Raw genomic sequence first — 13,285 nt, 5'->3', positions numbered from 1 at the left:
TGTCAGTAAACAACAAATATACCGAGATCAGCAAAACCGTTTACCGGAAATACGAACAGTGAGTTAGCTTTTAGTGAAACTCGGTGAGATAGTTGTCATCTAATGTCTCTTTTCGATTCACGTCGCATCACCTCGCCATTGCTCGTGGAACTGGAAAACATGTAAATTGGATGAAGGATGAAGATTTGTATATTTTATGGAAATATAAGTGAGATAAAATACTATCTACTTTGCATATATTTATAAATATCCGCTTTTTTCCAGCTAGAGGAGTTAAGGAGCACTAGAAACAATTTTTTCCTTCTGGTGTTTGCACTATTTTTGTTTGCTGAATTGAAATAAACATCAATAAAACACCCCTTTCACCAACATTAGCTTTTGTGATATTTATTTCATACAATAATGAAAAAATCATTAATTATACATTTTGCCGAGACGATTATCGAGCACTCGGCTGTGCAAATTTTGGTATTTTTTGCAGAGATTCAGCAAGAAAATTTAAGTGTATACACGGGCAAAATTTCGATTCTATAAATGAACAAAACGAATCATGATTTGTGAAAAATAGTATATTTTCATGTTACGATAATACACCTCGATTAAAAGTTCTCGAATCTTCTCGGAGGCATCTAATGATATACATTTGAATAGCCAAATAGTAAAAATTACGATAAATTTTTTCCAATCTGAATAATTTACAATTGAAATATTATGTTTTTGAAAAACCGACGACGCCTAAAACGTGTTTACTTGCGTTCATTGCTTCAGTTTCGATTTTGTGTGAATCAAACCTCTGAAAAACAAACTCTATGTCGAACTCTTGCAAATACCGCGGAACGAGTTTGCATTTTTATTTATGTTTTAAAAAAATCGTCTTATTTAAAATATTTAGTTTTTTTTAGATGGTCACAGTCGAATTTATTTTAACAACAACAGTCACGTCAAACGTGTAAGAATGTATTAAGATACATTCATACAAAATGTAACGTTGATGTCTGCCAAATGAAAAGCATAGCCGTGCTTTGTCCCTTATGATGTCAATTTTTGGTTCATTATCTTTATGTTGTCAATTCTCTGTCAGCCGGTGGGTAAAACGAAACCAATATGAAATGAATATGCTTCATGGTCAAGTAAAAATTTTCAGTAGTTCTAGCTTTTCAATATCTGCTTTTTACCTTACCATTAATCAATTTAGCAATCCATCACATCACTTCAAAGTGATATCCGGGTAGAACATTGAGGTTACGAGATTTGAAAGAAATACATTCCTCGAGTAACGCATTTTCGGACCATGATAAATTTTTATGGGAGAAGACTCATTGATCATGGTAAAAATAATTGGTTTCATGATTTTCTAATCATGACAGCAGTAACGGATTTCTTTCCGTGTAGGATGAAGTAAACATAACTATAATCCCGGTTTATTCAGTCGCGTGAAGTGAATATTTTCGGATGATGCATTGGTGTATTCTTTATGCATTATTCCGAAGAGTAAGATTTTATTGCACGTTTTTTTACGTACTTTATTTTCAAAAGTTTCAATTGATGACAGGAGGAATCAATACGACGATCAATAATTATCAATACGCATTTATTATTATCATATCACCAAATTCATTGCATTGTTTCAAAGAATAAGATTTTATCACGCATTTTGTTTTCGAAAGTTTCAATTGAAGACATGACGCATTTTTATTTTTATCAACACGCATTTTCGATTCAGTGATATAAAATTATAATCTGCCCGTCGGTTTCATTATCATATCAACAAATTCCAACCTATTAGTTGTGGAGCGGATGAATTTTTGAAATTAATTGTAATAATAAGTACAAACATTGTAGTGAAACTGTATTTCTCTTGGGTAATCATGATCAATGCAATTGCTCTTCCCCACATTATTGAAATGACGGAATGCGCAATGAATTCTTACTCGACTGCATGATTTTTCAGTGCTCGATCGGTTCAGTGCTAGAATTTTGGCCTGAATTGGCTGCTCGACCAACCTGATTGACAGTGACATTATAAATGTCATTGAATATTCGCTCATTTTATGAATGTGTTAGTGTAAAATCTAGGCGACTTAAGTCATTTCACTACACTTCACCTAGAGGAATGGATGATGCTGACTAAGGTAGGCCGTTTTATTATTTTCCAGCGAATTTCAACAGTTTATGTTGGAATTCTAAGAAGAACTGGTTCTTTACTAGTTATGTGTATCCGAAAAACATGAAGATTTAAATGTGTATATTCAGTTATGTAATGTTTTCATTTAAAAATAAACTGAAAATCAGTACGAAAGCGTTCAAAATCGGGAAAGAAGAAAAATAAGACAAATTGACAATTAAGTCCGCATCTTCTCACTCTATTCCGACAGATTTCCGAATCAACCGATTGTAGGCGAAATTCTTTCGGAATCGGTTGTTGAACTGGAGTTGGAGTTGATTCGGAATTCCACATGATTTCCACATGGAATTCCGAATGAAAATTTCTCGCCGATTCGGATCTGATAATGTTGGTCATAGTCTTAAAAAATCTGATCGAAAAAGGTACTAAACATAGCGAACCGGTTCAAAACAATTCTGTCATTCTTGTATGGCAAGAATCTTCTGCTTGGAACGGGGTGTGCATTGTTGCCAAATTTTTGCCGGAATTCCTACAGGATATCTGAAAACTGTCTGGCAAAGATAGTCAGTTGTATGTGCAGTGAAAGGTTGCACGCTACGTATAAGTTTTTTCAGTTTTTTAACGATATTAAACTAACTGGAGATTATAAGAGGAGAAAGAATATGAAATCATAGAGCCATAGTACTCAAGGAACAGCAAGGATGTGAAGAATAAAGTGCGGAAAAGTGAGACGTGACAAGGGTCATTTAAGTAAGCAGAAGGCTTCTCGTATCTAAACTTTTACCTTCTACCAGAGGAGTCGAACTTAGGCATTTAGCGATACGAGTCATTCGAGTCTCTGATATGTCAGAAAGTAAAGGCAAAGGTCATTTGCCATTTACTGTCCGAACCGGCAAAAGTAAAGATACGAGAAGTTGTCACATTCTCTAGTAGAAGGTAAAAGTTTAGATACGAGAAGCCTTCTGCTTACTTAAATGACCCTTGTCACGTCTCACATTTCCGCATTTTATTCTTCACATCCTTGCTCTTCCTTGAGTACTATGGCTCTATGATTTCATATTCTTTCTCCTCGTATAATCTCCAGTTAGTTTAATATCGTTAAAAAAACGAAAAAAGTAAAAATTACTGACTGACCAGAAGTCATAAATAAAAAAGTAAAAAGTAAAAAAATTTGATGGGATTCCATCACACACAGCGATGAATGGAGCGCTGTCCGTGCGCCGCTTGCACCCTGGGACGCATAGCCATACGCTACAACTCCAGGCACTCAAGCAATAGTTTCGGACAAATCTTCCATTCCGGTGTTATAACTAACTGTATGAGAACATATCAACACAATGAAAACACATTGTGTGAGAAACCGTCGTGGGCAGAATGTGACAACTTCTCGTAACTTTACTTTTGCCGGTTCGGACAGTAAATGGCAAATGACCTTTGCCTTTACTTTCTGACATATCAGAGATTCGAATGACTCGTATCGCTAAATGCCTAAGTTCGACTCCTCTGGTAGAAGGTAAAAGTTTAGATACGAGAAGCCTTCTGCTTACTTAAATGACCCTTGTCACGTCTCACTTTTCCGCACTTTATTCTTCACATCCTTGCTCTTCCTTGAGTACTATGGCTCTATGATTTCATATTCTTTCTCCTCTTATAATCTCCAGTTAGTTTAATATCGTTAAAAACCGAAAAAAGTAAAAATTACTGACTGACCAGAAGTCATAAATAAAAAAGTAAAAAGCTACGTATAAGTTACACCCGAGTAACCGTATGCATTATATCACTGCACTCTATTTTTACATTGTTATTGTATATTTACACTAATCCTACATACTTCAAAGCAATGTGCATTACATTTGCATTCAAAATGTAACTGAGCATTATCTTAAAACAACTTTCTGCCGTGCTATATATCGACATTCAATGCTATATTTTAAGGCAACGAAACTTTAATAATAAAAGTGTAAGGATATCGAATAGCTGCATTGAATTAATGTCTTGGTATTGATAGAAAGTGGAGTAGTAATAATTTCAAGCTAGTCTAAATTTACCTTTATTTACCAATATGTGTCGGTAGTACAGAAGTAAAATGGATTACCAAGGAAAATTTGCCTTTTACTTACATCGAAACATTCGAAAACAACACTTAACATTGTGCAGCGTTATGGATTGGTAACTTATATAAATGTTATGAGAAATTGTGAAAATACTACAATGCTATTAGTGATAAAGTAAGATTCTTATCTACGAACAAAACATGTCAAGGTTCTAGGTGAAAGGTGCGAACTACGAAACCAGAGAGCCACGGTTTATGGGTTCAAATTAAAATAAATATAATAATCATACGCCATAAACAACAATTATTGAGCAATTTGACGTCTCTGTTACTCACACCGATGCAGAGTGCGCAGATCTATTCATATACGAAATTAGAATGTGTGCGAGCCGAAGTCAAAGTTTGTTGTGGGTTCAATTTTACACTGAGGTAAAACATTTTTGACTCATAATCATGCACTGCGAAAAATGCATATAGAATTTCGTAAGCTATGAACTAATGAACCAAGTAGAAAACAGTTCCATTACGTGATATATAGTTTCATGAACGATTTTATGTCTTTCTCAACTGTTCTCTTGGCATTGCAGTGTTTTTTATTGCATATATGTCTTCAATAATTAGCACGATGCGGCTCGACAAAATTCACTGGGTTATTTCGACATACTCTAGCATTAACCTTTCAACTGCTGAGAATAGCCACACCAACACATTCGCACGTGGATTGGACTATAGTGATCTTCATTTATTTGTGTTGAATATTTAATATCTTTTTCAATATTTGAAATTAATTCGTAACTCATTATTTAAGCGTGTGACATTGTGACATTTATAATCTACAGCTGAAATTGTAATCATCGATAAAGTAGATATTTGCATTATAGCTACTTCAATAATGGGCAATGCCTGCTTCACCTGTCAGATCCTGTAACTCCGCTGCATTTAATCAATTTCTTTACGCGAATTTATAAAGCTGAAATAATGTAAAGTTATAGTGCGTTGAGGTTACTTGGGTGATTTCTCGTCATTTGAGCTTTCAAAGAGAATAAATCAAATATGAAAGACGATTGAAAATGTCGGTTTAATTTTAAATGGTGATATCAGCCTTGTTCCGGACTTCTGCCAGAATAACGGCAGACATGGAAAGTCGCACGATGTAGAATTAACAATGGTGGCGCGATATGGCGGTTTTGGTTGTGTTTGTAATTTTCTTACGAAGTAGAATATGGCGCTGGGATCCCCGCAACTAAACATAGGAACATAACATGACTATAAATTCTATTTCAGAGCTAATATGTGGTTACATAGTTTAATTTTTCCAAGATATCAAATACTCCCCTCTTGGTAAGTATGAAATAAAACTTTGTTCTCGGTTATAGCAACTGGACACGATTCGGCGGATGATTCTGACACGCTAGATGTTTACAATTTTCTTCCCCATACCGTCTTCAAACATAAAAAGGCCGGAAAAATCATGCCACTCGTTACCGTGAGACGGTTGTCCTGGGGAGAAATCTGCCCGTCAAGTGCAAGTGGGAATCTGTGTGTTGAAACTATTCGATATTCTTTAATCTCCTGGCAGCGTGTATATAAAACATTCGGTAGTGCACATCGAGCTAAACTTTATTCGTAGTACTAGAATGACAGTTTCTGTTGACAGCATCGACGTCATTTCAATATTTTTGTCCACGAATGTATTTTAGATACGAAATTCATGTTGCTGGTTCGATCCTTGTATAATTGTTAGAATAATTGATTTTAAATTTCAAAAAACTTTAGTTAGTTCTTATAATTGCTATCAAGTTTAGTGACAAGATGCTGACCCTAAAAGACAGGCAGATAAGTACGTATATTTCGTTTACTTGCCAGTACTATTGGACCAGTGTTTTTTTTTGCAGATGCGATTAAGCAAATGCTAAACTTGAATCAGCCTCAAACAAAAGTTTTAGCCGCGGAACCAGTTTGGAAACTTCTGATCTATGACCGCATAGGACAGGATATTATTTCACCTTTGATCGCCATCCGGGAGTTGCGTGAACTGGGTGTGACGTTACATATGTGAGTAGGCGATAATCGATTCGGGTTTGGAAAGAGCGATTATATTTTTCATCTTTCAGTCAAATTCACTCGGATCGAGACTCGATTCCGGACGTGCCAGCAATCTATTTTTGTGCCCCTACCGAGGAGAACCTGGGCCGCATAGCACAGGATTTTCAGAACGGACTATACGATGTGTACCACTTGAACTTCATTTCACCGATTTCCCGGCAACGGTTGGAAGATTTAGCCGCAGCCGCCTTGCAGGCCGGATGTGTGGCCAATATACACAAGGTTTACGATCAGTACGTAAATTTCATTACACTCGAGGACGACATGTTCGTGCTGAAACATCAGAACAGTGATTTGCTGTCGTATTACGGTATGGTTGATTGTGAGTTTGTTTTGTGAGTTAGTCTGCAAATTTGATTTATGTTTCAGCTATTAACCGGGCAAATACGCAAGATTTCGAAATGGAAGGTATAATGGACAGTATAGTGGACAGTCTATTTTCGGTATTTGTAACACTTGGAAACGTTCCCATTATACGTTGTCCAAAAAACTCTGCTGCCGAAATGGTGGCACGTAAATTGGAGAAAAAATTACGTGAAAATCTGTGGGATGCACGAAACAACCTATTTCACATGGATGCAACTCAAACGGGGACATTTAGCTTTCAGCGCCCGGTGTTGATTTTGATGGATCGAAATGTGGATATGGCCACGCCACTGCATCACACGTGGACATATCAAGCTTTGGCTCATGATGTTTTGGAACTGTCTCTCAATCGGGTGATTGTGGAGGAGGACAGTGAAAAAGCGGCTTCCAGTGGGGCCAAATCGAAGATGAAGGCCTGTGATCTGGATTCAAAAGATAAATTCTGGAGTTCGCACAAAGGCAGTCCATTTCCGATGGTGGCCGAAGCGATACAGGAAGAACTGGAACAGTACCGATCTTCGGAAGATGAAATCAAAAAACTGAAATCAACAATGGGAATCGATGGTGAAACGGATGTGGCATTTTCGATGGTTAATGACAATACGGCCAAGCTGACCAGTGCAGTAAATTCGTTGCCACAGCTGATGGAAAAGAAACGGTTAATCGATATGCACACGAAAATTGCGACGGCCGTTCTGAACTTCATCAAAGCTCGGCGGTTGGATTCTTTCTTCGAGTTAGAGGAAAAAATTATGTCCAAACAGGCGCTCGATCGGGCATTGGTCGATGTACTGCGGGATCCCGAGTTCGGAACGCCCGAAGACAAGATGCGACTGTTCATCATCTACTACATTTGCAGCAACGTGGTGGACGTCGAGTATCAGAAGCTAGAGCAAGTGTTGAGGGAGTGTGGCTGCGATCTGACTCCGATGCCGTACGTACGAAGATGGAAGTGAGTATTTGTCAGGCCGTTCGGGTTATTGGCATCAATGAATTATGACTGAAAGTGAAATTACAACTGTATGAATTTTTTTTCTGCGTTCTAGGAGTATAATGAAAAGCACAGTGACAAACCCTAACCAGTACGAAGGAAGTGGAACTAAAACGGTGTCCATGTTTTCCAAGTTAGTGACTCAAGGATCGTCGTTTGTGATGGAAGGTGTCAAAAATCTAGTCGTGAAACGACACGTAAGTGTGATGATATTCATGATAATTTACTGAAGCCAACTGAGGTAATTTTTTTTCTCGCTAGAACCTTCCGGTCACGAAAATTACCGAGCAGTTGATGGAATGCCGTGCCGGTGGCGAACTGGACGACTATCTCTACTTGGATCCGAAGTTGCTGAAGGGAGGTGACGTGTTGCCGAAAAATCGAGCACCATTCCAAGATGCTGTCGTGTTCATGGTCGGTGGTGGAAATTATATCGAGTATCAGAATTTGGTAGATTTCATCAAATCGAAACAAACTGCCGCCGGCAATCGGAGGATTATTTACGGAGCGTCAACGTTGACAAACGCGAAACAGTTTCTGAAGCAACTATCGTTGTTGGGTCAAGAGATAGGGGGTGGTGCGTAACGGATTGCTAGATGCATCGGGATGTTTGTTGACGTTCGGAGGAGGTGGATGGTTGGTTCACTGAGGTACTAGTAACTACTGCGACAGTTACACTTGTTAGCCTGTTTTTTTTTCGTAGCTATTTAATAGGTTATGCAATAAATATACGATACTTTCCAGCTATTTAGCAAAAGCGATAAACAAGAGCGCAATGTTTTATTACTAACACTTCGAAATTAATTATATACTTCCGCGAAAGCAGTCGGCGATATCACCATCCGGTCTTCCAAAAATAGTTAAGAGTAAATGAATACATTACTAGCCATTTATCGCGAGACCGCACAAGTGCAAAGATTGATCTGCTACGAACGCAAGGATGAAGGCAACACTGTAACAGCATAATTATGATCAAATTGATTTGTTCTACCAAATTTGGGTACGGACTGCGGCGGTAGATTGACGTAATTGAGCATAAACACCGTTTTTATTCGGCGTGGCTTGCGTGCAATCATCTTACAGAAGTTACCTGATTCAGAAGGAAGAAACGGAAGACGTTACTTGTACACCAGAAATGTTAGGGTGATTCAGAAATTTGTTCGCTGATGTTGTGCTTTTAGTAATTACATATTTATTTTTATATTTTTGTTTAGTGTAGGTCGCTAAATCTTGGTGCAACTGTACCAATCCTTCACGGTTTTTTTAAATTTGCACTGAACATGACTGATATGCGGTTACTTTGCACATGGGACAAGCAAGAGTTGATCTCATGATATCATTACTGAACAATTATAAATTTTCAAAGTATAACAACGATATACTTCATTCAACTTGACTCAGAAATTGCGAAAATTCTTTTTGGATCATTCTCACCGATATTTCGTTTCCATCGGATTATTTCGATCGAATACTAAAACTGTATCTCGATCGAGTTTGAGTTTTTCATACAAATACATAACTCGAGCGAATTACAGAATGCAAATTTTCACATCCGATCGAAAAATTCTAATTCGATCGAAGTACAGGATGGGGGTGATTCACCCCTATTCTGTACGTCGATTGATTCGAAATATTCCGATCGAATGTGCAATTTCCATTCTGCATTCCGTTCGAGTTGAGTATGAACACGAATAACATTTGTTCGAGTTGATAAATTTCCGAACATTACGACGATCAACGTATTACTTATGTTCGGTTTAGAATCGTTCTTATTTGTTTATACAAGCGTGACGGTTTTGTTTACTAAGAAATCAATAATATAAATTATATAGAACGTGTAAGTAGTGTTCGAAATTTCAAGTGTTCCCGAACAAGAGTCGATCGAATCATACAAGTCGAACGGAATAAAGAATGCAAAATTCGAAGTGTTGATTCGTTCGTATCACAAATCCGTCGGATTGCAGAATCGGGGTGATAATCTCGTGTTTCAAGCGACACCTACCCGCATGGACATGGCTGCCAGATGGCTGACTAAACGCTGCCAGTGGGAAAAATATGGCTGGCAGACCTTATGGTTACCGACTGCCTCACCGCTGCCAGACAAACAACTCAAACGATACAACCGTATCCACCAGGATTTTTCCACATCGAAATCTTTGACATTTTCAGTGAAGGTGAAAGGATGAAAATGCTCGGCTAAGATACAGGCGACTATGTTTTGCAAAATTGAATTTGACAGCCGTCACTGACACAATTTTGGTAGCCGTCTGGTGGCCATGGCTGCCCAGGTGGCCAAAATGAAGAGCGGGTATTGTTATCATTATAATTACATACATTTAGGCTCTCTGGCATATGTTTGTCCAGTGCAAGCGAAATCTTGAACACAAGCTTCGTCGAACTGCGGTAATTCTCTTTGGTTCGCGTGTTTGATGTTTTTAGAACACTGAAAGCCGAGTGGCGAATAACGATCGATTGACTGTCATTTGTAACTAATCGATTTTCGATATAATTGATTAGATGTTCTGTAATGATAGCAACCATCACTCTAACCAGCCGCTACCTGATTTTGGGTCAAAACCCTACCCAAAATCAACTAAAGTGCATCGCCCCAATTTTAGGTACCGAGTGATGACCTCAAAATCTAGGTAAATGTCAGTTTACCCAAAGTGTTATGCCATAATAAAACACGCTATCTACCCGCTTAGAAAAAAACGTTCTACGGTGGTCCTCCATTGGTCCAATACTTTGGATCATTGGTCCACTGAAAGTCCAATCAATCGTTCAACGGGAGGCCAACACGGGACCTTCGTTTGCCGTTTTTAAAACAGACCGTTGAACCGAATGCCATATTTTTCGTTCAACAAACCCGGCAGACAAAGGTCCATTGTTGAGCCATTTTTACCATGAGGAGTTGGAGCCCCGTTGGACTAGTTTTACTGCAGAATTTCTGAAGTTTTTTCCACTTATTTGTTTAAACTAACACAACATACCTGCACAATACTTCTACTTCACGTAGAATAACAACAAATTTTCTTTCTATGTAAAGGTAACACTTAATTTTCACACTATTTTTCAAGAGAAAAAATTAGAGGGTTGTATTCAAGACACGACCGAGCACAATAACATTAAAAATGGAACGTTTCTAGGGTTTTGTTCGTATGGGAATGGAGATTTATGCATTATGTATGCAAACCGATCCGTTGACAAATTAAAACATTTTTAAGCTTATAATATTTAAGCTTTGGAATCATTTAAATGAGGAAAATCCATTAACAAATCATCGAGGAACAAGCGCAACAAATTAGATCCAAAAAATCTATCGCCGATAATTCTAAATTGGCCTGATAGTCACCAGAGAACCAAAATAAAATACTCAGTTCAAACCAATTTTTCAATGGTATGCAATTGAAATATTCAAATGACGTTATCTCATAAGTTTAAGTTAAATGTTTCCGAATCGATTGGTTGTTGAATTATATAAATCCATCAACAAATGACTGAGTTATAAGCGTTCAAAATTATGACAGAAAAATGTTACGCGATTAGTTTTGCATGTTTTAAATTGACACCGAAGTTTTGCATGTTTTAAATTGGAAGCGAAGTGTAAGGCATTTTTAATGGCAAAATTGACCAAAAATTTGCCAAATACATGGGATATTTCAAAAGAATCGGTAACCACGCTGATTCGGTTCTTCAATAGCTAGATGATATATAAGATACTCAAGCGAAAACGGTGTTGCGCAGACAACAGGAAATTTCACCAACACATAATGCAAAAGCGACAATCCAGCAAGTGAACGCATATACAATTCAGTCATCAGCTCACTGGACGAGCTACTTGTTTCATTCACGGTTAAACATCAACTAGGCAAAGAAATATTGTGCAGCCTATATTTATAGATTTCTCTTCATACTACGCAGAACGATGCGGTGTTTTTTTATGCATGACGCAAAGCCTGTTATGCCGCACAAGAAGCTGACGTCATTTTGTACAACAGGGATTGGTGGGTGAAAACATAGGTCGATTCCAACCATTTTTTCAATAGTATGCTATTGAAATACTGAAACGACGTCGTCATACATGTTTAAGTTAAAAGTTTCCGAATCGATTGGTTGTTAAATTATAACAATCCATCAACAAATGACCGAGTTAATGCCAACACAACAAACCGTTCCAGCAAATTGAACGAATATTTCGTGCAATATGTCAACAAGCGCTCAAATACCAACAAAATTGAATGGCCTGAGAGGGCGTGATTTATGGTTTTAGAACAAGGATAACCCAGTGGTGAATAACGATCGCTTTCTTTATACTTATTTCATTATTAGATTTTCGATGTAATCCATTAGATGTTCTGTCATGATGTTTAAAATCTGTTAAAATCTGACACGCGAGCGGTTAATTTGATGTTGTCGAAAATAACCCTGCTCGAGAGTATGGTTATTTTTGATAGATCGATGCAATGAAAATTCTAATATTAATTCTTTAGTTGAAATGATTTCCCGTGGAAAATAAACCCAAATAACTTTCCGTCCGTCGAATTGTGAAATTTTAGTTTTAGTTAAATTTAACTACTCGACACAAAATAACCACTCAAGTGTCAGATTGCAACCAAAGGTTAAAATTAACCGTGAAATGGTTTACAGCCTAAAGATTTTGCAGTGGAATGTCTTTCCAAATTTGACGAAATTTTAATGGATCTTGACAATTATAAAACTTCTATAGATATCATATAAATAGGAGAAACCTGGTTGAATAATAATAGTTGCTCTCTCTAATGTCGTTTTCGCTTGATGCCAAACCTAACCCAGGTTTCACCCTAACTGCTTTCGAACCGTTTGTTCGAAGCAAGTTTCGAATCTAGTTTAAACGTTATTGAACTGCAAATCGAGTCAGTTTCGAACCTGGTTTTTTATATCAGGTTTGCTCAAATCCCCGTTGCTAAGTGCGAAACCAACACAGTGTTCGTGTTCGCTTGATGAAACTACTCTGGTTCAGTTTCAGTTTTCTCAAGCGAAAACGACGTATGAAATACCGTATTATAAATCATTCTTTTTCTGTAGAGAACATTCCAATGGAGGTTTAGCAATATATATCAAACAAAATATCAAGCATAGACTAATGAAAGACCCTGTCAGCTTGGAGCGAAATCAATCTTCAGTTCAGCAACGCCATCGCACGGCATCACATTCAACATATCATGTCAATTGTATGAGTGCACAGTGCTGCTATTTTGGCGCGCACGAATTTGACATTTCTGTCCCCTACCTCTATGTCAGAGATGCCAGATGTTTTCATAGAAAATCTGTATTACTCTAAATGAAAAATCTGTATTTATCTGTAATCACTATAAAACCGACATTTTAAAATGAACATGTGCTGAGGTAATGTTTTTCCAACATTTTATGGTTTTATAATGAGAAATTGAATGAGCGTTCAATATTTATATCTCATGATACAACAACGAAATGAAATGTTTTCAAATTTTCATCAAACAGAATCAATAAAACATAGTTTCCAAATGTTGACTTGGAAAGTTGATGTGGGATCTCAGTGCTCAACTTCAAATACTAACACCATATTAGGATATTCAATGTCAATTTGTGATTCGCCCATTGATTACGAAACATTAATCAAGTCACT

General features: G+C 37.3%; 1 protein-coding gene across 1 annotated transcript; it reads left to right on the top strand.

Annotated features, from left to right (window-relative positions):
• Positions 1-5,851: 5,851 nt before the first annotated feature.
• LOC131427304 (protein sly1 homolog) lies at positions 5,852-8,409 on the top strand. The gene is made up of 6 exons (XM_058590368.1): positions 5,852-6,018; positions 6,074-6,233; positions 6,293-6,594; positions 6,654-7,602; positions 7,697-7,838; positions 7,903-8,409. The coding sequence occupies exons 1-6, from the start codon at positions 5,991-5,993 to the stop codon at positions 8,224-8,226; spliced, it is 1,905 nt and encodes a 634-aa protein (XP_058446351.1). The 5' UTR covers positions 5,852-5,990; the 3' UTR covers positions 8,227-8,409.
• Positions 8,410-13,285: the final 4,876 nt, after the last annotated feature.

This window comes from Malaya genurostris, chromosome 2 (assembly GCF_030247185.1).
Source record: "Malaya genurostris strain Urasoe2022 chromosome 2, Malgen_1.1, whole genome shotgun sequence".
Lineage (NCBI taxonomy): Eukaryota > Metazoa > Arthropoda > Insecta > Diptera > Culicidae > Malaya > Malaya genurostris.
Note: the sequence above shows the minus strand (reverse complement) of the source record. Positions and strands in the feature narration are given on the sequence as shown.